The 27,328-nt window shown below is 47.3% G+C and overlaps 1 protein-coding gene across 3 annotated transcripts in view; it reads right to left on the reverse strand.

Moving 5' to 3' along the window:
• Window positions 1–2,455: 2,455 nt before the first annotated feature.
• Window positions 2,456–27,328, reverse strand: part of ctif (CBP80/20-dependent translation initiation factor) — a 103,131-nt gene continuing 78,258 nt past the window's right edge. For 2 of the 3 annotated variants that reach the window (XM_035390732.1, XM_035390734.1), the window contains 4 exons: window positions 26,896–27,195; window positions 16,211–16,366; window positions 5,208–5,261; window positions 2,456–2,880 (listed from right to left, as the gene is read on the reverse strand). In XM_035390732.1, the coding sequence (XP_035246623.1) occupies window positions 2,665–2,880; window positions 5,208–5,261; window positions 16,211–16,366; window positions 26,896–27,195 (726 nt within the window). In that variant the 3' untranslated portion in view covers window positions 2,456–2,664. The remainder of the gene's footprint in view (window positions 2,881–5,207; window positions 5,262–16,210; window positions 16,367–26,895; window positions 27,196–27,328) is intronic. The other variant, XM_035390733.1, reaches the window with a different exon arrangement.

Consider the following 27,328-nt stretch of genomic DNA (forward strand, 5'->3'; position numbering starts at 1 on the left):
GAGGGGGGCTCTGGGGGCTCCCCGCTCAAGGCTAGCCTCAGGCGTTGGGCAGCGCCTCACAAGGACGGCCGCTCCTCTCACAAGGACGTCCGACGCAAAGCGCAGACACCTGCTCTCCAGGGGGCGAAGCCCGCAAGAGCTGCGCTCGGCAGCTGCTGATGATGCAGCCTCTCAACTAAACGGACAGAGCCAGAGCCTGAGCCTGAGCGAGCCCAAACTGCTAATAACGTCCTCCCATGATGAAACCACCTCACAGATCTAGAATATTCCGAGCACTGCTCTTGGTCATGACCGTGGAGTTCATGAGAGACAAGGTTATTGGGAAGATGTTGAGAAACTGGTACATATACAGATTTTGGTGTTTTCTGACTTTATAAAATATTGGTCTGTCTAACATGGCCTGGTTCCAGGGGTGAGTGATGAGTTTTTGGAGACAGATATTGCTCATGGGTGCATGAGCAATATCAACATAACCACCAAATATCCATGACATGATCTGTACAAAGAGCCTTACTTGACAGAGGACAGGGACATTCCTTCTTTGCTGTTCAACAATGAGCATGCTCAGTAATCTGGATGAGAAAAGTGTAATAGGTAGGGAAAAAACGACGGTACAATGGCACTATGTAACTTGTATTTTTCGTTAGTTTATTTTTTTTTAACTGCTTAATATTTCTTTGATGACCCGCTCAATTTTCAAAAATGTAGACCTATAACCTGTTCACAGTAGCCTCACATAATAGATAATTTAAATGTCAATGAGCTGCAAATGAAGGGCAGTGCAAACAATGGCCTGGCAAGTCACATGACTGTAGGGGTCAAAGGGCATTCGGGGACCAAGTTTTATAGAGACCAACCATGGTTAAAAAGGAATGGTTCCTTGCATGATGAATTGACCAATCAAATTACACAGAGAAATACCACATTTACATAATAAACAGGTAGAGTGAATCAGCATTAGCTCTGCTCTGATCACATATAAACCCACTGAAAAAAGAATGAAATTAAATAACACTTCAAAAATAAACTACTTTAAGAGTTGGATTCTTGATGCAAGACACAAAAAAACCACATGACTGCCCACAGAAATTCAAAAGGAAACCCAGGGTGCTGTGTACCCCGGAGTTCAAAATGAGCTTATGTTTAATAAAAATACACCTGAAGGCCACTGGCTATCCAAACAACCTCACACTTTTGTAGTTCTTAAGAATAAGCCCTCGATTCCGAAGTCAAATTGTGTACACAATGCAAGCTCACCTCTCCTATACCCTTCTCCTTAGTCTTCAACATTGATACAGACTGTATGAGTGATTACATAATAGCCCACCAATAGATATGATTGGCTAGGCCTGCCAGTATTAGCGTAAACACATTCGCAGAAGCCATAGTTATGGATGAATACTACATTGTCAAATTTCATCATCTGCAAAAAAAGAAAACAAAAAAACATTTTTAAAAAGCATATCAGTATATATATATGCAAAAGTATCAAAGCCTGTTCTAATCAGGGGCAAAAGCTTCATATTTCATACTTGTCTGTTCAATTCAATGCCTATTATTAGTTACATTTCCAAGAGGTTATCTTTTGCAGGGTTAAAACCCATTTCCTTCACTCTTTGCAAGCCTTAAAACTCCCAAGTAGGTTTGGTTTAAAACAAAGACATTAAACTACAAATTGTAGCTGTTCACAAGGCCACTAAACTCTCCCAATTTCTTTAAATAAATGTCCTATGAGTCCTTCTAGTGAAACGTTTTTCCCTCTAGTACCCCCAATCATCCAGCTCCTGAAGCTGTTAACACAATCTCACGCGACTGTCCAAAAACGTTCCTTCTTTTTTTCTTTTAAAGCAATTGCCTTAAAACAGTGCAAATAAATCAAATTCTGTGCAATAAGTCTAGCCTAAAAATTCAAAATATTTGTTTTGCAACATGATTTAAAAGAATAATAAAATAATATCAATAACAAGAATAACATCAGCATGGACAAAATCGGCTTAGACGGAGGGAAGTAAAAGACAGTGACAAAGAGCCCTCACAAAGCAAGCTGTCTGATGCTGTTGGGACGCCCCCCCCGGCTCCGTGGCCCCCCGGCCCCGCCCCCATTCAGACGCAGGGTCGGCCGGGGAGTGTGCCGCCATTGAGTTTCCAGCCGCCATCTGGCGCTGGGAGTCAGACAGAGGGCCACAGAGGCGCGCACACAATGAAGCAGCGGGACAATGGCGGGCCTGACTCCAGCCCGCACCCCTCCAGTCTGTTCCTTTGACCTCAGGAGACGTCCCGGGGGGCCGGGGGCTCCGAGCGTGCTCCGTACGACACCGCATCACAAGCGTTTGTGGTGGGGGGGGGGGGGTCTGCGGACTGGCGGGGGTGGGGGGGAGAGAGTGCGGGTGGTTGGCACACGAACACAAAAGAGAGAAAGAAACACCCCTCCCTCCCGCCCACCCCGACCCCTTCTCCCCCTTTCACCTCAAAGGACCCCGTCCCCGAACGGCATGCTGGGACACCTCTCCCCCACACGCGCCTTTTGTCGTCCTCCCCTCTCCTTGCTGGCGAGGGACACGCCCCTTTACCCTGCGCTCATTTCAGACTGTCTGTGATCCCCCCCGCCCCGCCCTGCCCTCCCCCTCCCCGCCCTGCACCCCCAGGCCTCTGTGGGGTCTGGGCTCAGGCCGTGAGCTTCTGGATGGTCCTGTTGTAGTACTGTGTGGTGAGCGCCTCCAGGGGGCTCCACTGGTGGGCGTGCAGCTCGATGACCTCCATCAGCAGGGAGCGCGTCAGCTGCGACTCGGACGGACACAGCATCTTGTCCCGCGCCGCCGCCAGCAGCTCCGTCATCATCTCGGGCAGCTGCTCCTCCAGGAGCCGGCCGGTGCTCTGCAGCTGCCGGGCGGGAGACAAAGGGAGAGCGGAGAGGAGAGGTGAAAGGGTGTCCCCGTCTGGCGTCAGGGCCAGGTGATCCCATCCTCTCAATTTCAAATCCGTCTGGGGAACGACGCCACGTTCCTCTGTCCAAATAGTTACAGTATAAGGTAAAAAAAAAAAAAACTCACAAAAGGGCAAAAATTGACTTTTTAATCCAGAAATGTTCCCCCATTGTGAGCATACCCAAAGGTTTCCATGCCTCCCAGAATTAAGTCACTACTGACTCATGTCTAAAGCTCAAAACTGTGTTAGGTCACTTAAAAACTTCTACTTTGACACTGGGGGAAAAAAGATAGCAAGTGACCTTTCACTGTTGCAAGAAGCTTATAATATCATGTCATCGTTTAATGGACAAAAAGTACAGCATCAATACATGAATAATTCAAACAACACCACAGGATCGTCATGCGATGAAGCCCTTTGATATTCTAATACATGTAAATGGCTCCTGGTGAATAATTTTCGAGTATGGCTCCATTCACACTAAAATGAGGACTGGGAAATTCACTGAAGGTTTCAATTTGACCTCTACCCTCTGGTGTTCAGCAGCCTTATCCTCCACAACCTGGAAAAGGTGTGATATTGATAATAAAAATTATCCGAATTGCCTGAGATCCACCTATACACAGCAGTTCAGGAGACACTTAGTAGGCAATCATTTGTGTCAATGTGAGAGAACAGACACACTCCAAAGTTCTTGGTGCAAGAGTCAATTTCACATGAGGACATACAAAATGACGAATCACACACTTTCCTATGCTCCAAGGCCATGTGACAGCTAACGTTCTGACCCATTGTTCTGACGAATACCTATCAAAATGTCAAACTGTTAAGCGTCACACACTTAAATGTAAATATCGCTTTGATCACTTATGTGTAGTCATACTTAGATTTGAAGAACCATTAGGGATGGGTTAACAACTCAGTACAAACTTCAGGGCAACGGCATTCTAACTTTACTGAGCTGACAGATCCGTGCAGTCATTCTTACGAATGATACAGTATTTTCAAAGCCAAGCCTTGAAAGTCAAATTTGTCGTGCATCACAAATCGAGCATGTTCATTTACAGTGACTCGATGACGGAGCCTCTGGATGGCGGCGGGGTGATTCTGGTTCGGTGGGGGGGGCAGCGGCACCCTAATTCTCTGACTGACACAACGCCTGATCGAGTGGGCCGCTGCCTTGCTTCAGAGCTTTTCTGCCGTGCTCAGCTGAGACAGGCTGGAGATACGGAGCCCTGCTGGCAGCTGAGAGGCCGTCCGCTGTCCCCCGAAGTAAAAATCAGATTCTGACGGTCTGGCTGACGGGCGGTGAGAGAGCGCGATTCTGCAGAGCTGATGAGGGGCTTCACAGGAGCTCGCCTCCTCCCAGCCAGCTCCTGCTGCCTACCGTCTGACAGAACTCCCACCCCAAAACCCCCACAACGCTGTGCAGGGCGGCCAAATTGGGATTCCACAAGATGCAGGCTGCAGTTTCACACAATAAGCATCCAAATTCAACTTGACACACTGTCTCCATTATTTATGAGGTGACAGAATTTCAAAATACTTCACCCATAGAAAATATCCTCCAAAAAAAACTGAATTTTGAATCTCTTACCCCATTGGTACCAGTGAAACATTGACTACCACACTATGTTCGCTGTGTCATCAAGAAAAACTCATTTACCACATTCCAGACAGAAATGTCATTCCTTCTACTGTGAAAAATGGCAATGGTTGACTAAAGGATATACTTCAGACAGTTATGTAATTAAAAAAAAAAATTTCCCTTATCAATGCTTTTTAATCTGACAAAAATCCATTTAATGTTGTTCTCCTATTGTTAGTTTTTCTATTTGAACTATAGGTAACTAAAAAGTACACTGACCAACCATTGCTACTTCCTGTTGGTTAATCTTGCTGCTGCATCTGTGTTTAGCAATAACAAAAATTCCCAATTGACTGACAGTGTGAATTATTGTGAATTACAGACCAACAACACATATAACATCCCTTAATTGTTTTTCTTGATACATTCAAGTCATAATAGAAATATTAGAAGTAGTCCCTTGTGTTTAAAAAATAGCCCACAATTTTGTCTATTTCTAGTAAAAATAATGTAACACTGGGCTGCATTAATATTCACTTAATCTAACACATTGATATTGAATATTTGCCGGTGATACACCTTTGACTGAACATGATCATTGGGCACCATAGAAGATAAAAGGGAGAATATACAGCCTTAGAGGAGCTGAGAACTGTTTTGAAGAGTTGACAGATACCATAGAGAGCACACTTACCTCCATAGAACAGCATAAAACTGCATCCTCCTTCACCTCTGCAGACTCCAGCAACTGCAAAACACAGTAAGTTCACATTGTAGGCTGGGAAACAGAGAGTAGAAATCTACATTGCAAATGACTGAAAATCCCACGGCACCAAACAGTGAAACCCACTCTCATATCAATACCGAACATCATAAAACAGCTTCATTTTTATTTTATCAGCACAAAAGAACAAACCTTTGCCAGGCCCCTGGCGGTGTTTTTACAGGTCTACTTTTTGTGAGTCCAACCAATGAGATCATACAGCATTGGAATGTCAGAATAATAAAAAAAAGCATTTAGAATGCTGAAATAAATTATGCATATGCAAAGAGATTCAGACACGGGTAAATATAAATTCTGGTTTTGACTGGGGGCAATGCAAAACACTCAATGTGAAACACAACTTGAGACGGATTGGAAAAATGACAATAACTTTGGCTTGTGCTGAACACTGCCTGCTCCAATTAACCAGATACGTGCGAGCCAGACACGAGCGCCTGCCCGGGGAAAAACACATTTCGTATCAGATATTGAAAAAAAATCTATTTCATAGGCCCGCGAACATCAGCGGGAATTATGCGGGCGCGCTGAAAACGCTCGCCTGAGGCTGTTTCATGTGCTGCTCAATACTGCTGCACTGTTTCAAAGAGCCAGCAGACTGCAGACCGGGGGAATCTTGAATATGAGAATCGAGCGCTTATTCGCTATGGAAATGCTCCGCTGCCTTGACAGAACGCAGTCCACACACCATGCCGCACACCAGCACCCAGCCACCCGCTCATAAATTCTGCATCGTGGTCATGGCCAGCGGCCCCTATCTGGAAGGAGATGGACCCTTGGGCACAGGACGGAACCGCACAGACCTCGCCTTGCATATTTGTGTAAGGTGAGAGAGAGTGGATGGAGCCTCCAGTCTAGAGCAAGCGAATGGGCGTAGTCTCGGACAGGGAGAGGGAGTGGTTGGGGTCTCCTGTGTTTAAGGGAGAAGGGAGAAGCGTCCCTCATACATAAGGGGGAGTAGGCAGAGTGTCCTGTATGGGGAGCAGTGGGTTGAGTCTACTGTAGGTAGACTGAGTAATCGGAAACTCTGTTAATTGGTTGGACAAACTGCTCTGGTTTTTTCCCATTGGCTAGCCGGAGTAATGGCTCAGCAGCACCCACTTTGAGCAGCGCTCAAAAACGCACAGCAGAAGCCCCAACGCACATCATTTAAAGGCCAATAGCCGCACAGATGCCAAAATTAATGTGGGTTTGCCGTGATTCCTACACAATAACCGCACATGAAATAATCTACTTTGATACCCCTTCTACTAAACCGAGGCTTCATATTCCCTTTGATATCACAGAGAGACTACAGCCTGTGCTGAAAAGGAAGAGTGAAAACGACAGTGGCAGCTGTGCTTCCTTCATATTCACTCACACATCAAAGTAACAAAAACAGGTAAAAGACAAAAAAGGAATTGGCAGTAAACTATTTTTTTTTAGTTAAATGCACCTTTTGTTATAAACGCCCTAAAATTGTCACTGTGGCCCTTTCTACTGCAGCTTCGTCTCTTTTTCTGAAACGCTCTTGTATCTGAAGCCGCGTGCCCTGCGGTAGCACGAGTCCAGGTTAGCAGGCAGAGGCGAGGTCCGATAACCTTGCCGTGTCCTGCGGGCTGCCCGAGACAGATTTGCGGCTTTGCCTCCAGGGTCTGCTCCTCCAGAGGGATTTACCTGCCTCGCAGCAGATGGGCAGAGCTTCAGAACAGGCTAAACCGATTTGAAGGGCCTGCCATCAAACCCGGGGGTCAGTCCGACCTCACCCTGAATAAGGGCTGCCTGACTGCTGGTCGCGATGGGGGGGGGGGGGGGGGGGGGGGAAGGGCCGGAAGGTAAAACAAATAAGCACTGTTGTGCTATGCAAGAGAAGCTTTTGTAATCCCAGACTACATGAGGATGGGGCCATTTACAACAAAACTTCATTATTCCGGGCTATTTATTCATTTTCGCTCGCTGGAGCAGCGAACGTCCGACTTGGACTTTGGTTAAACAAATCCAGCTGTGAAGAGGCACATTATTTTCTGGGTCAAACAAACAGTATTGGGAGAGGGACGGTGTTCTGCTGAGGCACACAAGTGAAGAGGTACGGGCACAGCAGGAGAGGGAACAGGCCAGCTCATTCCAGATACAAGCCCCAAAGCCCCCGTCAGCAGCCCCGCCTGTGCCTGGTACCGGGGTACACGCAACCTGAGCTCAAGACAACAAGCGACTCCGCTCACGACCAGCTACAGCGGGCGGGGTGCACTGGGGGACGGGGGGGGAGTATATAAAAATAAATTATGAGTCAAACTGAATATTGCACTTTCAGATTATCAGCCAGCAAAGCAACAAAACATGGAGCGAGATGGGATAGAAGATCAAATGATAACCCCCACTGTTACAAAAACACAGGGGAAAAAGACGTGGGGTTTTTCATCTTCCAGCACGAACCACAGGAATGGCATCTGTGAAGATGGCAGCGCTGTTTAATCTGATGCAGTTAGCACAGAGGTCTGAAAGGCCCTGTGTCTTCATTTGAAAAATATTGCAGTCTGTTGCACTACACATAACTATGCATACAAATGCCGACTATTCACTCGTAACTATGCCTGAAGCGCTATAGGGAAAGTTATGTTTCGCCACCATAAAATGTGGTTCTAATGCATAAATATGAAAGTAATTTTTGTGCATAATGTAATAAAGCATAAAAAAGTGGCCTCTGACAGCACAGAATGGGGAAAATGTATGATGCATAAATTCTCAGATGTGGCCACCAGTCCTTATGTTTCACTTTGGCATATATCTGTAGTATAAAAAGAGCAGCTGAGGTTACTTTTGCTTTGAAGAAGCAGGTAGTGTTCAAGACAACACACACACTATGCGTGTTTACACTTCTCAGAGTAGTAATGAGGAAACCGCAAGGAACGAGAATGACAAAGAGCAAAAACTGCAGGCAGTGAGACAGGCACCTCTTTGTGCAAAGTGGGGGCCTTGGAGAGAGCGGATCAAAGCGGACCTGGGGAAGTCTGGACACTGTCAGAGAAAAATGGCTGACAAGTCAGGATAATGAAGAGCAAGAAACCAAGGAAACCGAAGGTCTGGTCTGGCCTGGCCTTGCCATGGCATAACTTATTTTCCTTCCTTTTAAATCACAGACAGCACACTGACAGACAAACACCGCAGCAAAACACCAATGCTTGTTGCCAATCATTAGCTCTACTTTCTCCTATTCATGTTTGATTTGCTTTTTGCATTTGATTTGAGAAATGAATGCTGAAAACCCACTGGAACCAGTCTAACTCATGACAAAAAAAAAACATTAGTGTGATCCTTTTCTGAATGTTAAGGGTTAATTATTGACTTAAAGCTTCACCTTCAGGACATCATACTTCATCCAGCTTCATGCTGCTCTCACATGTAACATCCAATTAACATGACAATAAACAGGCTATGCAAGAATGCAATTTTTATGTGCATGTTACTTACAATTTTGACAGGAGAAAAGCTATTCAGACTTGTTTAAAACAAGCTAAGAATGTTTTCTTTTTATACAAATCTCTTTTGAGATGTAAAATGATCAAAGAAAACACATCTTTCAGGTTTTTTTTCAAACAACCTGTGTATTTAGTACAATGTGGCTTATTTTGATCAACTAATGCCCTTAAATCTGCACAGGCTATACCAGCTCAAAAATAAAGAATATGGAAACAACAGTAATCCATGAGGCAGAGAAGCAGCACACAATAACTCAACTTGCTTCTCACAGTGTTGTTATTTCATTTACTGAACCTTTTACGTGGTCAGAAATGTCAACTGTAGACAGTCATCAAAGGCCAACATTGGTATACCTTGGGAACAAAACTTAAAATTGTATTTTTTTAATTAATTTTTTTACAAAAGTGAAAACAAATGATCCGAAGGTCCTTTAAAAAGGGCATGTTAGCTCACATTCATATATTTCATAATTCGTATGATCGAGCTAGAGTCCAATGCACTCAATTCATCAATATTATAATACAGAAAAAACTCGCTTCGACCAGTCGCCCACAAACCCGCCCACCTGCTCACCAGCGCGTCCACCCACCAAACCACCCACACTGGCAGACAAAAGCCAGAAAAACAAAAAACTGCCAGACAGACGAACAGCACAGGAACAGGGGAAGGCAGTCCAAGGAGACGGACAATTCATAAGGACAAAGAAACACATGAATGGATTTTGAAGGTTTTTAATATTCATTCTAATCCCAAGCTTTGACGCGCAGATACTCACCACAGAGGGTAAAATAGCCCTTACCTCAGTATTGAGAGCAGAAACCAGCATGCATGAGTATATAGGACTACAGCTTTGGTGAACTGCCTTATTGGAGCCTTTTTGCTACTAGGTCTGATGTGAAGACACTGATGTTATAGTTATATGATGTTCAGTTATAAAAACGTTTTTTTTTTTTTTTTGCAGTCATACTGAATAAGAAACATGCAGAAAATATGCATCTTCCTATGCAATCACAGATCTCAGTCAGCTTTATTATCATAGTGTTTCACTTTTCATTGTAGCTTAATTTATAGCCAATTCAATGTTTCCCAGTAACATTTCAGACAAGACACGGCTGTTCCACACAGGGTTAGGGTTAGGGTTAGGGTTATTCACCCGGTTCCTAATTCACCCGGATCTCCATGGTGCTGCTTCCTGTCCTGTTGAAAGCTCTACTTTGAAGCCAAGGATGGGAAACTTTGATGGATTAAAGGGCCTCAAATTCAACCAACTGCTAATATTTAAAAAAAATGTAAAAATTAAAATGACACAAAACAAAATGTGTGGTCATCCAGAGCTACCTACTGCCCGAGCCAGGATGCCAACAGGAAAAGTGCTTGTTTACTGGGCCTACATGAGAACAGATGTCAGAGATTCAGGAATGACTTAAGTGACCCTTCCTGCAGCTGGCCGTGGTAAATGTTCTATAAGCTGAGTGAGGCCTGTCCACATATCGACCCAGATTCGTTTTTACATGACTGATGAATGTAAGCTTCAATATCTCTTCACTAACAAAACATTCCAGGCAGCTCAATTTATGAGAAATGCCTTCCAACTATGCATGGATATATGCATATGTATAATTTCCTCATGCCCTGCATCCACCCTTCTCAACAAGGCTGCGCATCTAACCCATGGATGAAATGGCATCCTTTTCAAATGGGATGCTTTTGCATCTGTAAGTAGGTGCATGGACACACTGGGGAGAGACACGCCAACAAAAAACACAGTTTAGGCTAAATGAATGTGCTCTCTTAAATGACAGGGCGAACTTTCAGACTGACATGCGTAAATTAAACACAGACAATCCGCCAATGGCACAAGGAATAAGGACAAGGTTAGATATCAAACCTGTAAGACTGGGAGGGCACAAAGATGTCTCATCCACCCACACCTTTTCTCTCCCCTCTAATTCAATAACCAACCTTTGGCTCGAGGGACGCTAATTTATCTAAACAAATCTTCTCTCCTCTCCAGATCCAAACAAGCAGACAGTAAAATTATTACTTCACGTTTGGGACATCACTCATTCATCTGATCTGATTACTGTACTTGATCAATTTCATACTGCACAGACTGGGGAAAAGTTTTGAGGTTGAACTTGGCTAACCTAAATTGGCAGTTTGTACAACCTGGCGAATGCAAAATTAGCAGTAAACGATAAAAAGATGCCACTAGACGCAAAACAATTTGCCGGTAAACGCAAATACCTATTTGCCGGTAAATGCGAATAGCATTTCAATGCTAGATGTAAAAGGAATACTGGAAAATGGGGAAAAAAAGATAAATGCCAGTACTGCCAGTAAATATTACATGAACTCAAACAGTTGTATATTTTGCAGTAAGGTAGATATGTAGAAGGAAATGTGTACATATCTTTAATAAAAAGGCTGGTGTGAAACATGTAGGTCGTCTTGCTGTCGGTTTAAGCGATTACGTGGATTTACACTTTGCTTTCTGAGATCTGTTGCTCCTTGCCTCTGTTGCACAAGTGTCCGGCAATCATTTCACATTTACCAGCAGCTTTCCACATATACCCTGTAATTTCTTATTACATTTATCAGCAATTTAAGTTTTACTGGCATGTGTACAAAACTACTGGGAAATGAAAAGCTGTTGAGAGATCTGAATAAGGGGAATGAATGAAAGAAATATGAACAAACCCAGATGAATTTACATGCGATTACTATGTAATTATGACAGATACACGCCACCTTGTGCTCTAGGCTTGACTCTAGCCCCTGGCATTTAACAGGTCTTTGGGAACCTGTCGGCGTGGTCGGAGAGCTGAAAGTTCACAATGGAAGGACTGATAAACGGTTTCCATTGATGTCTCTAATGGACGCCCCAGACAGAGCATGGGTGTGTCCACACAATGCAACGCACATAGGGCAACAATGGGCTGTAGTGCAGGTATATAGAATGTCTGAGGGTTACTCCCATGAGCCTCTTTGTCACCTACATCTGCCATTCTTAGCAAGCTTGGCTAATGTCTCTGTTCACTACAGATACTGCATTACACGCCATGAATGGAGGGCACTTAAAGTCCCAGCACTGAAAGAAGGAAACAAGGTCAAGCATTAAGCAGCGTGAGGATACTCACTCATTCAAACACACAAGGCTGCTCTTCAGGTTATCAAATGGCTCTTCACTTTTGTCTAAAAGAATAACGTCACATACACAAACTATCGATCTATACCGACCAACCTTCTTAACTGCCTGTCCACCCGTGTCTTTATTTCTGTCGAGCTATCAAGCCAATCACCCGTCTGTTTTACCAGTCTGTCTTCATAACTGTGCACATGTGTACATTACTGCTTTTCATAAAACAACTATTATTCATTCAACTGTCAACAAAAAGGCTCTAATAATTACCTCAACTTGTTTGACCAGTTTAGAAGAGTGCATGTGCGTATTACACTGGAAAATGAGTAGCTGATGGAAGCAGTGTAAATAAAACCCCACAATGCTGCTTATTTTTGTCAAAGCTTGCAAGTCAGAACAAGACTGACAGGTACTGAGGTCTGTCGAAAGCGCTGTACTCTACGTGGTAGTTATCAAGCTTAAAACGCTCAGCTCTGTTAGTTAGCCTTCACCCAACTTCATTGTCTTCAAAGAAATATACAGGACAATACACATACAGCCGCAAAGCTCCTCTCTGCAAGAATGCCATATGAGAGTGATCTCAAAAGCACTTTTCATTTTGGGAGCGAGGCCGGGAGACTAAGGACGCGTAATGTGTTGCAGGGCTGCAGAAGAGATGAAAGGCTATTGGATTAGCAGAGTTACGCCATTAAAAGGACACATGTATCTGCCCTGTCCTGGGCCTGCTGCGGGGGGCGCTGATGGATAGCATCTGCCTGTGGGCGGGGCTTGTGAGCGCCATGTCCTGCCGCGGCTCTCTGGATCTCATTAAGGCGCTCGCGGCGGCCCGTGTGGGGGGGGGGGGGGGGGGTCGTTAGGGAGGGCCCAGGGAGGCTCCGGGTCTAAGCAGCGCAGGAGGACGTGGGGCTTGTTGCGGTCTGACCTATTTTTCCACGCGGCAGCATACCTACACAAGCACGCCCGCCCCCTCCGTCCCCCCGCCCCCTCCCCCCCCGCCACCGGCCCTAAACCCCAGCCCCCACCTCCTGCCTTCTCCAATTAAAGAGCTCAATGCAGGCAAAGTGTCAGGTGCGGCAGCAGAGGGATGGCTACTGCTAAGTCTGTAATTAGCACTCTAACAGCAGGATGGAGCTGGTGGGGGGGTGTGTGTGTGGGGGGGGGGCACGCGGCTGGAGAACGGAGGTGGGTGGGTGCGGCCGGCCTCGGGAAAGACTGCCAAACGTATGCCCGGCAGACGGTTGTCGCGTGGGTGGCCAGTGGTGACCATATAACCGTCGCCATCTCCAGTGAGATTTCCATTAACAAACAGTAAAAGGCGGAAGATCCTCTTCCAGGCTCGATATAGAGCTTTACGCAGGACAGAACGCATCAGCATTAAGAGACAGAAGGGAGAGGCCTTTACGGTCTGTATTACCAGGGAGGAGGGGGGTAAAAAAGGCATGAGAGAGCTTCAGGTCCTCCGGCTCGCTGCAGCACAGAGGACATGAGAGCAGCAGGGCTGCGACAGGCCCTCCTTTGTGAGAGGGAGAGGGGATTATATTTTACAGCCGGCCCGTTCGGCCAGCGAATCGCCAGCGGAATCGCGTTAGCGGTTTCAATTCTCCGCCCGCTCCGCCCGCCGCCGCCCGGGTTCCCAGGCGCTGCTTCAGCGCCGGCGCGCGGCGGGCACCGAGCGTGCCAGCGTGGCGGGGGCGGAGAGCGCGGCGCAGTCTGCCGCCGGGTGCTGGAGCGCGCCGACGGCCTCGCCGCTCTTTTTAATTGGCCAAACTGTCGGCGAGTGGGCGGGTGTCCTTCTGATTTCATACTTCGGCTCAGCAGTTTCCCCAGAAAATATTGAGAAACGCTCCGGAGGAAGGCTGACGTTACATCAAAGTTTTCCGCTAATCTGGAGTGGGGGGGTGGGAGGTGGCGTGTGGGTGGGGGCTGCGTGTAAGGGGGGGGGGGGGGGAGGTGGGGAGGGGGTGGATAAGAGTTGGTGGTGGGGGGGGGAGGCGATAAAATCCAACAGCAATAAAAGAGGAAAGCATCCTGTGTGTACTACACAGAACAGAGTGAGCGAAGAGGCTGGAAAAGAACAGAAAAAGGAAACGGGCATCCTACACACTTAAAACATATAAAATCACACACTTAATACATATACAATCACACACTTAATACATACACAATCACACATTTACACACTTAATACATACACAATCACACACTTACACACTTAATACATACACAATCACACATTTACACACTTAATACATACACAATCACACATTTACACACTTAATACATACACAATCACACACTTACACACTTAATACATACACAATCACACATTTACACACTTAATACATACACAATCACACACTTACACACTTAATACATACACAATCACACATTTACACACTTAATACATATACAATCACACACACACACAAACACACTAAAAGCACATGAAATCACACACACACACACACTAAAGGCACATGAAATCACACACACACACACACTAAAGGCACATGAAATCACACACACACACACTCACACTCACACACTAAAGGCATATGAAATCACACACACACACACACTAAAGGCACATGAAATCACACACACACACACTAAAGGCACATGAAATCACACACACACACAAACACACTAAAGACATGTGAAACCCATTCCCTCCAGGAGCACACGGTGCAGAACGCCCACCCTTATCAGCACAATCAGGCCGCTTTCCAGGGTCATGTGCCTGTTTTCCACCGAGCGACCCCTGACCCCCCAGCCCCAGAGCCCCGGGACGCGGGCAGGGCTCGGGCTTGTCACGCCACTCTCGCTTTCGGGAAAGGGTCAAAATATTTCAGGAGTTAAAACAACAGGAGGAACAAACGACGGGGGCGAGAGCGGGGCGAGAGAGGGGCGAGAGAGGGGCGAGAGAGGGGCGAGAGAGGGGCGCGAGAGGGGGCGGCTTCGCCCCGCTCCCAGAGAGCGGCACGACACGTCGCGGGCGCTTCAAAGGCGAGCGTGGAACTCCCCGACGGCATTCCTCCAGCTCGTTCCTATTCCAGCCACTCCCGGCACGGACCACACAGCGCTGCCCCCCCCGCCAACACGGGCGGCTGGGTGTAGGGTGTCACCATGAAAACCAGACATAAACAGGTCCTCACGTCGCTGGCATTCCTGGGAGACCGGCCGGACACACTGTCACCGAGCCGCTCTCAGCTAGGGCACATCCAGCTCTGTGAGGCGGGACTGCTCCGGCAGCCACTGGGGACGCTTCGCAGGAGCCAGCGTCGCCGTTCATTTTTACTCTCACCGTAACCCCTCGCTCAAGTACCGACTTCTGCTTCCCCCCCCCAATGTCTTCTCCCCCCTGGTCGCAGCTGAGAGTGTTTATGTCTGTGGTAACTCCGGTCTCCATGGAGACACAACTATTCCGTCCTCCTTGACGAAAGAGAGGCTGAGTCAAACCACTTGTTTACCGGCTCATACTATGACTGCTATTGTCGTCTTCACTGTGAATCGTGCGGCTCTGTTCCAGACCAGCCTTCTAAATCTGAAACCTGCGCGCTCTTTGCGCTCTTCTCTGCAGAACCTGAGGTTAGAACACATCCTCATTTGCTCTGGGGGACAGAGCCGCTATTTCCGCAGACAGGGTCTGCTGATGCACCATAGATTGGGCAGACAGCAGTGCGTGCTAGATACAGACCGACGAGTGAAGATGAGATAAGTGCGTATAGATTACCGGAGAAATGGTGGGTGCTGGTGTGTGGGCGTACGTGAAACTTCTGCTTCTCACGGATGTAGACGAGATGCTGATACAGCCATAAATTGGGCGCAGTCTTTGATGATGTAAACAAGTAAAGTAGGTTCTATATTGGACTACATTGATGAAAGTGGGACACATACCTGCCAAAGATAGGTAGAGGCGGGGTTCGAGTGTACGTGTATATCGTGCAGACATGGTACATGGGGCAAACGGAAAGAGTATGTTTGCATGCAGATGTAGAGGCGGGGTTTGTGTGTGTGTGTGCATCATGCAGACATGGCGTATGGGGCAAACAGAGAGACTATATTTGCATGCAGATGTAGAGGTGGGGTTTGTGTATGCGTGTATATCATGAAGTCATGATTTATGGGGCAAACGGAGAGAGTATGTTTGCATACAGAGGTAGAGGCGGGGTTTGTCTCTGTGTGTGTATCATACAGACATGGTGTATGGGGCACATGGAGAGAGTATGTTTGCATACAGAGGTAGGTTTGTCTGTGTGTGTGCATCATACAGACATGTTTGCATACAGACACAGAGAGGTGCGCGTGTGACACTCACCTCCCTGAGACAGGTGTAGATGGGGCACACCAGCACCCGGAAGGGCTCCCCTGCGCTGCTCCTCATGATGCCGAAGACCTCGCAGAGGAAGGTGATGAAGCCCAGCCAGTGCTCCACGTCCGACTGCTGCAGCTCGTCCCTGCGCGTGAAGTCCTTCTGCGGACGGGCGGAGACACGGAGAGAGGGACTCAGCGCAGCACCCACAATGCCCTGGTGCTCACCCACAATGCCCCAATGTTCACACACACTGTTCTCAAACCTCCCTTCCCAAGCAAGACTGCACCACTGCCACGGCCAGCGGCCACCCAGAGAAATAAGATTACCCAAATCTAATCAGACTGCAAATGCAAGCGGTTTATGCAGAGCAACCAAATAAATGCATTTGCTACGTGTAATCAGTGTCCGGAGAGGACATGTTGGGGACTCTGACTGAGCGGCTCAGCTAACTGCTGAGCGAGAGGATCTGAGCGCTACGCTCTGTGCTGAGTGAGAGGGCCTGAGCCCTGAGCGCTACGCTCTGTGCTGAGTGAGAGGGCCTGAGCGCTACGCTCTGTGCTGAGTGAGAGGGCCTGAGCCCTGAGCGCTACGCTCTGTGCTGAGTGAGAGGGCCTGAGGCCTGAGCGCTACGCTCTGTGCTGAGTGAGAGGGCCTGAGCCCTGAGCGCTACGCTCTGTGCTGAGTGAGAGGGCCTGAGCGCTACGCTCTGTGCTGAGTGAGAGGGCCTGAGCCCTGAGCGCTACGCTCTGTGCTGAGTGAGAGGGCCTGAGGCCTGAGCGCTACGCTCTGTGCTGAGTGAGAGGGCCTGAGCCCTGAGCGCTACGCTCTGTGCTGAGTGAGAGGGCCTGAGGCCTGAGCGCTACGCTCTGTGCTGAGTGAGAGGGCCTGAGCGCTACGCTCTGTGCTGAGTGAGAGGGCCTGAGCCCTGAGCGCTACGCTCTGTGCTGAGTGAGAGGGCCTGAGCGCTACGCTCTGTGCTGAGTGAGAGGGCCTGAGCCCTGAGCGCTACGCTCTGCGCTGAGCAGGCCTGCCGAGCCAAAACGAGCGCCCTCCCCCGCCTCCCCCGCCGCGCTCCGGGCCTCTGACGGACAAGCGGAACACGCGCTGGCGAAATGACGTCCGCGCCCGGGCGCCCCGTGCCAAGCGCCGCCTCGCTCCGCGGGCACAGATGGCCGCGAGGCCTGGGACTCGGGCGCGGGAAGCGGAACGAACGGCTCCCCGAGGAGGACAGCAGGAGAAGGGGCGGGGTCGGCCCGGAGCGGCGGGCGGCGGCCAAAGCCTGGCTTCAGACGTGCCCAGACCGGCCAAGGGTGGCAAACGACCGCGAGAAACCGGAAACTGGCGGTGGCATCGACTCAAGGACAGGACCGGGCACCGCGATCTGAAGAACAAGCGGCTCGCGCTAATTTCTCGAAAAGGATGCCAACACAGAAAAGCCTGTAAACAGCCAAAGCCAAAGGCAGCTTTCACTGCGACTGTGGCAGGAAGCGAACACGCTGAAGAAAGCAGTATAATATGAAAATAAGAGATAAAACGTCGACTCGAGGCTGCAAACCTGCCAGGTTTCAGAGGTGGACTAAGAGCAACCACTGCTCTCTTAATGCTATTGGGAGGTTACATTTGGAAGTGACAGATAGGGGAAATTACAGGGCTTAGACAGAACACGGCATGATTTAATATTTGCTTTTGGAATGGAATGCATAAATGGTATCCATGGAATGTCCCATGGTGAGGACTCAGGTGACTATTAAATGTGAATAAAGGCTGTTGATAACGCAGAGGACAGGGCGTCTGCATTTCAAACAGCCACTGTCTCCCAGTGCACACATTTCTGGGTCTGACAAGAGAAATAAGGTGCACAGTAACAGTAACACACCCCAGTCGGAATCTGAAGAAATACAGCCTCCCAGCATTAAAACATAAATTGTTCAGCATTTTGTTGCAACCCAAACAGATAATGTAAGGTACATGTCAACAGCTCAGGTACTATGTAGATCTCTGTGTACACAAACACCATTAAGGCGATGGGACTACAAATTTTATTTTATGCTGAGAATTGTCAAGCAGCTAGACAGTGCACAAGGTTTACACAAACCTTTGTGACATTTAGCTTGGGCACAGTGTGGCAGCGACATCAGTTGCTCTCAATACCCAGGCTAACGTCCACATCGCCTGTGGCTAATCTCCTGCGAGGTCCCAGCGCTTAGTGGTTGTTGCGTGGAGAGAATAGACAGGGCATGAATGATTCATACAGAGAAATGCACTGGAAACAAGAAAGCTGTGGTGCAGTTTCTGGAGTTACTACCTAACGGACATCTCCTCTGGTCTGGGGAGAAGCTTGTTCACGCCTTGTGGAAATAAGGCTGGAGTGAAAGAGCTCCAGTCATTAGCATTATATTTAACCAGCACAGGTTTGGTTCGGTTAGAGGGTACCAGTGAAAAAGAAAAGTAACTGCAATACTTTCAGTGCCAGCTTCACTAATAAAGGTTCCCCACAGACGTTGCCTCCTGAAATGATTAATATCAAACACTAATATGAAATTATTGCAATTAAAACTCCTGTTATACTGTATGTATAATGCACATGCTCCGAATCTTTGTGAAGAAAAGGATTACAATGCAATAGACAAATATGGACCTACCAAGTCAGATAATATGGACTCTAGAGAGACCACAGAGAGAGTCTAGAAATGGAGTTAGAAATGGAGTTACAATCAACTGAATTTGAGTGTACACAGATGACCATTGTGTGGTCATGTGTGTACACTCAATAGATGCTAGCCCAGATTTAAACCAACTCTTTTCTGGGAGTTGATCTTTCAACTCTCTCCATGAAACTGAATTTTTGCAGGAGTTAAAATATTACTTCCATTTTGAAGATTTTAGAATCCATTTTTAAACCATGGTTAGCCTACAGAGCAATATAGGGTAAAATGTTATGAATTGAATGTGAATGTGAATTGTGAAAAGACGAGACCAAAGTTTAAGCTAACTGTTCATTAGCAAACATTACGTTCAACACTCAAAGTGTACATTTGGCATAATTGTGTGCCTGATGTTAAAAACTAGACAGCTGATTGGTCTAATTAGCATGAAAAACTCACTGGGATCAGAAGTAGTTCACCGGGCGCAGCACATCGTGAGGTGTGTAATCAACACTGGTGTGGAGTTGAATCAGGCTCATACACGCCTAATAAATAAACACAAAAATAATACACTGCGAAGGACGAACCCGAGCTGGAGCACAGGTCTGAAAATGAACACTTTTTTTTTGTCTAACTCCAGATTTTTGAATCCCAGAAATGTACTTTGTGCAAAGTATTACTTGATTGGTATATTGCTGCTGCTGAGAACGCGTTAGTGGTGGGCACCTCCAATGTCTGCAGCCCCACCCTGGAGCCTCAAACATTAGAAACATCCTGCAGGCTGATATTCTCCAGAAAAATGACTGCAGAACAGCAACGACAATTCGAAACATATTTTAAGGAAATACGTTTTGCAGCGTAGGCCCAAATCCTCCTGCAATGCACAAGCCTCTGATGCAAACGGAGCTGAAATTCATAGCATTTCTCCTACGCCGCGCTCCGCACGCCATCGCACCACAACCAGAGAACATGGTCACTGGGGGTGGGGGAAAGAGGGAAACGGAGAAAGGAAGCAAGCAGCGAAAGAGAGACACAGAAGGGATACACACGCACACAAGCTCACAGGGAAACACTATTATGGAAAGCACCATGTTTTCAAACTGTTACATACTTTACAAATGTTAAAATAGAGGTCAATGAAACAAGATGGAGACACGCATACTCAAAAATGATGGGCTATTAACCACATCAATCAGTATGACATGTTTTGGCACCGGTGCTGACATTATGTAACATCACAAAGATTTCAGTGAGTTTTCAAGTTAGTTCTAGAGAATAAAAGAAGACTACTGGCATTTTACTAAAAAGGTGCTGGTTCTAAAATGGGCAGACTTTGTGTAAATTTCCAAATAGAGATGAGGAGGGAATAAAATAGGTAAAGTGTGAGATCACTGTACAAATACAACACATGTTGTCACATTCAAAGAGCATTTCTGCCAATCAAGCTTCATAATAATCAAGATGAATTTGACCTGCCAGTGTTGCCAAGGAAACCACACACTACAGCTGAAATCTCAGATACCACTTCACATGATGCGTTAAATTACAACAGACAGAGGGCAAAAGGGAAGATTATTCAAAACACGAGACGCATGTCTAACATCTGAATATAAGATGGGGGCCAAAAACAACAGTAGATACATAAGGAACAATAATTAGCAGTGAACATTGTCTTTTTCTTTAAGGTATCAGTAAGTTTAAAACATTAAAAAGCCTAATAATTACTTCTGTTTCAAGTATCAGACATAGGTTATATACATCATTCTAGCAGCAACAAAAAGGCTACTAAATTTATTTAGTCTCACAATGTCCCGGTTCACTCACTCGCAATAAGGCCACTTTAGGTTATCTGCGTTCTGTGTCACCCCATAAGCCCTTGGGGTCAGGCTGGGACAAACACTCATGCCTAGATGAGAGGTTATGCACACTCCTCAGTGACGATGATAAAAAAGAAAAGACAAAAGGCGCGCGTCATTCGTGACGAGAAGTCACAGACGCATCGTTGTGCAAAAGATGAACTGTAATTAAGATGTCTCCGCACCATTCAGACCAAGCTGATTCCGGAGCATTCCACAGAACAGCGCAGTGACTGGTGGTGGCGGGGGGAGAACAGTGCCATGACTGGCGGTGGTGTAGAGGAGAACAGCGCCATGACTGGCGGTGGTGGGAGGAGAACAGCGCCATGACTGGCGGTGGTGGGAGGAGAACAGCGCCATGACTGGCGGTGGTGGGAGGAGAACAGCGCCATGACTGGCGGTGATGGGAGGAGAACAGCGCCATGACTGGCGGTGGTGGGAGGGGAACAGCGCCATGACTGGCGGTGATGGGAGGAGAACAGCGCCATGACTGGCGGTGATGGGAGGAGAACAGCGCCATGACTGGCGGTGATGGGAGGAGAACAGCGCCATGACTGGCGGTGGTGAAGAGGAGAACAGCGCCATGACTGGCGGTGGTGTAGAGGAGAACAGCGCCATGACTGGCGGTGATTGGAGGGGAACAGCGCCATGACTGGCGGTGGTGGCAGGAGAACAGCGCCATGACTAGCGGTGGTGTAGAGGAGAACAGCGCCATGACTGGCGGTGATGGGAGGAGAACAGCACCGTGACTGGCGGTGGTGTAGAGGAGAACAGCGCCATGACTGGCGGTGGTGGGAGGTGAAAAGCGCCATGACTGGCGGTGATGGGAGGAGAACAGCGCCATGACTGGCGGTGGTGGCAGGAGAACAGCGCCATGACTGGCGGTGGTGAAGAGGAGAACAGCGCTGTGACTGGCGGTGGTGAAGAGGAGAACAGCATCGTGACTGGCGGTGGTGAAGAGGAGAACAGCATCGTGACTGGCGGTGGTGTAGAGGAGAACAGCGCCATGACTGGCGGTGATGGGAGGAGAACAGCGCCGTGACTGGCGGTGATGAAGAGGAGAACAGCGCCGTGACTGGCGGTGGTCAAGAGGAGAACAGCGCCGTGACTGGCGGTGGTGGGAGGAGAACAGCGCCGTGACTGGCGGTGGTGAAGAGGAGAACAGCACCGTGACTGGCGGTGGTGTAGAGGAGAACAGCGCCATGACTGGCGGTGATGGGAGGAGAACAGCGCCGTGACTGGCGGTGATGAAGAGGAGAACAGCGCCGTGACTGGCGGTGGTCAAGAGGAGAACAGCGCCGTGACTGGCGGTGGTGGGAGGAGAACAGCGCCGTGACTGGCGGTGGTGAAGAGGAGAACAGCACCGTGACTGGCGGTGGTGTAGAGGAGAACAGCGCCATGACTGGCGGTGGTGGGAGGAGAACAGCGCCATGACTGGCGGTGATGGGAGGAGAACAGCGCCATGACTGGCGGTGGTGTAGAGGAGAACAGCGCCATGACTGGCGGTGGTGGGAGGAGAACAGCGCCATGACTGGCGGTGATGGGAGGAGAACAGCGCCATGACTGGCGGTGGTGGGAGGAGAACAGCGCCATGACTGGCGGTGATGGGAGGAGAACAGCGCCATGACTGGCGGTGGTGTAGAGGAGAACAGCGCCATGACTGGTGGTGATGGGAGGAGAACAGCGCCATGACTGGCGGTGGTGGGGGGAGAACAGCGCCATGACTGGCGGTGGTGTAGAGGAGAACAGCGCCATGACTGGCGGTGGTGGGAGGAGAACAGCGCTATGACTGGCGGTGGTGTAGAGGAGAACAGCGCCATGACTGGCGGTGGTGGGAGCGCTTGCCGGTGCCAGACGGGACAGGAAGTGCTGCCTGCAGCAGGGGAGGAAGGCTTGAATTACAACGTGACACCGTGTTGAGAAACAAGCCCCACACTCACTTCCTAAAACACATCAGTGCTGCTTCGCACATAGCCGCGAAACCACCGCGGTGCAGACAGACTGGCTGACCACTGATAGGAGGTCAAGATCAAGAGGGGTGGGGGTGGTGAGCATAAGAGAAAAGGACAGGAAAGAGGGACTCTGAAGACACTGCATGTTGCTGTTTGCTGGTGTCATCGTTATTTCTACAGTGTTGAGGCAGTAATGCAGTACTACTCGTACAGTGTTCATATTTACTTGGCATGTTTTTGAACAATGACAAAGCTGTTTCAATATTGTTGCCACCATTGCAACTTCTCTTTTTCGAGCCTGGTTTATATTTTTGTTCTATACCTATATTTAAAAAAAAAAAAAAAAAAAAAAACTTTATATAAGGCCTGTTTTGAACCAAAGCTGTTCAGTATCGCCTCATTTAACGGTAACAAATACGTTCAGTTTGGCGCAAAACATTATCAATGGCTTGCCATATGTACAACAACTATTACGCTATGATTAAAGACTTAATGCTTCAAGGACAATTTAACGGGGAAAGTGAAAAACCGAGGGAGTGTAACTGTAAAACTGAACGGGCGGACATGTGTAACCCATTTCAGCATCATTTACACATATTCCCGTTGAATATAAACACATTAGCTATGCTGTAATGCATTCCTCAGGGCTAAATCACTCGCTTATCTCTTTTCAATCAGCAATTAACCATCAAATACAATTCAAACTTCACCAGGAAGTTACAATGGCAATGATTAAAGCACAAGAGATTACAATATGAAAGAAAGAAAGAAAGAAAACAACAACACACAATTAGTTGCCAAAGTTCTTGATTCAACGAATAGCAGAGAAAACCGAAGGGCCTTTTCTGAAGCCACTTCTGTAAAAGTCTGTGTAGGCCTCAGACTGAACTATTACTGTTCTGTCAGAGGCATTCCATTTCCTGCTGGAACATCAACTTCGCCATGAAATGTGTCATATTGAAACATTTTAGTTTGCGAGAACACAATTTGTGTATCTGAGGAAATAATGTAGTTATTTACAATGTTTCAACAATGCATGAAATATTAAAAGCCGAGCATAGTTTCCGGAGCATATTCTGTCCAACATTTCCAGTAAGGATGCACAGAAAGCGCAACATTTTGCTGGCCCTCGATCTGAACTGTTCAGATTCAAATTCAGTTTAAAAACAACGTTTTGAATTTATTACCTTCTAGTGCCTTTTCCCCATGCAGTGACAATGGAAAGAGAATGAATGACGGTAAATGAATGTCAGATGTTACTGTACCTGGACCTCTGAGTCCCATTTGCAGCTGCGACGCTGGGAAACGCCCACACCTCATTCATACCCATTACGCTTGCCAATAAATCAATACACATCAAACACATGTTTGGAAACACTAAACATGACGCAAGTATTCATAATGTCTTTACTGGCTCTAAATAATGGACAGAACCCTTGTCTTATGCAGATATGAATTTTTTACCAGCTTATACTAAACGTCATGTGTTATGAAGAATGTAACCATTAGAATTATATTAAGTAGCCTAATACAAAACAATACAGTATATCACATGTCCAAAGTAAATCTTAGCTAGTAATAATATTTTTGTATAATTTACTGTCGATGCTGTGTAATGCGTGCATGATGCATTACACAGCACTGAGGAACATACTGTTAATACTACGTATGACCCGGATAAAGTACATTGGTAATGTTTTAAATATGACATGCCATCATTACGATGTGCCTCTGCGTTTTTGACGTCATTCAAATTTTACACATTTCATCTTGATAAGCACCAGATACTATCATGACTGTCTGTTGGAAACGGAAACATCTATAAATACTGATGATAGGAGACAGAGAACAGTAAAGCCGATCGATTCTGTCATTTAAATACAAAAGGAAATGTTGAAATGCTGTTCATCAAGTGGCAACAGAATACATGTAGCATCACCATCTGTTCTCACAAATGCCTTTACCACTACGACAGGTTTCGCCACCATGACCTCACCACCGCCAGTTGGCGCGTGGTTCATCGGCTATTTAAAACCAACCCTGGCATTGTTTGACAGGAGGTGAGCTGGCATTTTTGTGTCCCATCCACAGGGCAACTAAACAAAAGATCACTTTTCACAATTCTAACGGATTGTCCAAGAATTATGGAGGGATTTACTGAGAAAACACTTGTATCCAGGGCCATTTATAAAGAACAGAAAGACAAAAAACCTTATTGCGTGTGTGTGTGCCCATATTGAAGGTGTATAAAAATATAATGGGTAAGAAAAACTCCAACAGTGGGGTTACTGGTAGCAAAGGTTTGAGGAAGTTAAAGTCAAGCCTGTGTCTCATGAGGCTGCATAGGCTGATTCACAAGCAGATACATAAAGTAGCAAGTGACATAAGGCCACACCAATATAGCCTTGGGTAAGCCATAGGTAAGCTAGCTGTGTTGTTAACGGTAAGGCTTTGAATAAGCAAAGGCAAGTTTTCACTTGAGAAATGTAGGTGAAATTTCATTGTGAGAAAATGGTTAGATTACCAAATAAAAAAGTATAAAACAAAGATTTTGAACAGATCTAGTCTGATCACTGAATAACCACACCATCGTGCACACCGTAAATATCTTCCGCTCAGAGTAATCAAAAGGAGGAGGAGCAGAGAGGAGGTACAACCAACAAACGACCAGTGAGAGTCACAATCTCTACTGATGTGTAAAAAATACAGCAAACTTCCTGAGTAAGCTCAGTGCTGTGCGCCCAAAACCCCTCAGTCACACCAGTCTCCCATACTGTGGCCATGCTACCAAATCAGCAACAGGTGACTAAACATACACAAAAAGATTAAGCGGAAAAAACAGGGAGAACTTCACGCGCAGGCGAGGCTGACATTTAGAGAGGAGCGTCGAATTAAACGCGCGGGCCGCTGCGGCTGCCCCGCGGTGGTCTGCCGGGGCTTCTCGCTCCGCGACGCTTTCGCCAAATCGAGGCGGAAACCTCAGAGGCCACGGCGGGCGGCTGGCGTCGGCGTCGGAGGTGATTACCTGGGGTGAACCTCCGCGGCCTCCCCGCCCGGGCTGCCAGCGGGCTGGCTGTCTCTTCATTATCTCTGCCCAGTGACATTCTCCCTCTGCTCGCTGCGCGGAGGAGGGCACTGACATCAATTAGCACTGACCGGGCACACACCGCTTTCAGAAGTTTCGGTGAACCGATTCAACTCAAATGTAAATTCACCTCAAACACATTGTCAATGCTTCAATTCAAACTAAAAAAAATCTGATTTTTTTTCTTTCTGCTTTTAACGAACACCGATTGAGAATGCATAATCAATCACATAAAATAAATCACCTCATTTACTGGGACCCTAGACATTTCTCATTTTAATTAATTAACTTAACAGTCAATAAGAATGAAAGAACAAGTAGGCCATCATTGCCTGTTCTCTTTACTGATTAAGGACATTAATCTAATCCAATGAAAATATTTGATATAACAGTCATCTTTGGTTTCATGATAGTTTGGAGTGGGTTCACATAACTCACCTAAGGTACTTTGGTCATTCCTTATTCATGACATAAACCTGATTCCAGATAACATTTCCAGGAGGTATTCTGAAAGTAATTACCCCAGGCCTCCAAGATGTATTTATGGGGAGGCCCCTGACTAGTTCTGAAATTGATCTCCTTTCCCCCTTTTCCTTATCACTGTAATCAAGCCCTCAGACTTGCCCTACACTTACATTCACCTCTGATTTTCAGAACCGATGTTCAGATGTACACAAACCAGAAAAGTGTTTGTAGTGGATCCGAAGAATCCGTAAACAAATCACCTTACCATTTTAGACCACGTTGGGAGACGCACAATTACAAGCTACAGATATTCCCCCTGACTGAACGTATTTATTTTGTTGGCTGCGTAGGCTTTAAAACAGCGAGGCCTCTGCTCATGTCTGGATTTGATTCTAGGGTGTACGTCCCGTTCAACTCTTGGCCCTCCCAGCATCCTCTCTGTTAGAGAAATGCATTGCAGGAATGAGGATGATGTCACCAAAGGTTTACCTTGGTTCCTCAGCTGTTCTGGTTCACACGTTTCATATTTAGTTTGCCATCACTGTAGATATAAAACCATATAAAACCAGGTATCAGCTGCTTCCTTCCCCCCAGCGGTCTCCCTGGAAACAGAAGACGCTTATCCTTCAGGCTCTCGGTACACGTCGTTCTGGCACCGCCCCTCGTCCCCGTGACGCTGCCCTACCTGGAGCATGTTGAGCAGCAGGGAGCGGAACTTGGTGCCCTCCACCATGAAGAGGGCCATCTTGTCGCAGAGCCGGGCGGCCGTGGCGGCGAAGCTGCGGTCGCTGACGGCCTTCTGGTAGATGGTGTGCACGATCTGGGACAGCATCTCCTCCGAGTTGGTGGAGTTCTGCGCCTCCTCCATGAAGGTGGTGAGCTGGCCGTCCACCTCGCTGCTGTTGTTCCGCATGCTGTTCAGGATCTCCATCAGCTTGTCCATGCGGTTCCTCCGCGGGTTGGTGGTCGCCACGGGGACGTCATCCTGCAAGCGTGAGACACGCCATTTCCTGTGAGCGGGGGGGGGGGGGGGGGGGGGCTCTCGCCTCTGATGTGCTAAACAGAGCGGCATTCATCCAGAAATGCGTTTTAAAACAGGTAAGGTAGCGATGCAATTA

Source organism: Anguilla anguilla, chromosome 14 (genome assembly GCF_013347855.1).
Source record: "Anguilla anguilla isolate fAngAng1 chromosome 14, fAngAng1.pri, whole genome shotgun sequence".
Classification (NCBI taxonomy): Eukaryota; Metazoa; Chordata; class Actinopteri; order Anguilliformes; family Anguillidae; genus Anguilla; species Anguilla anguilla.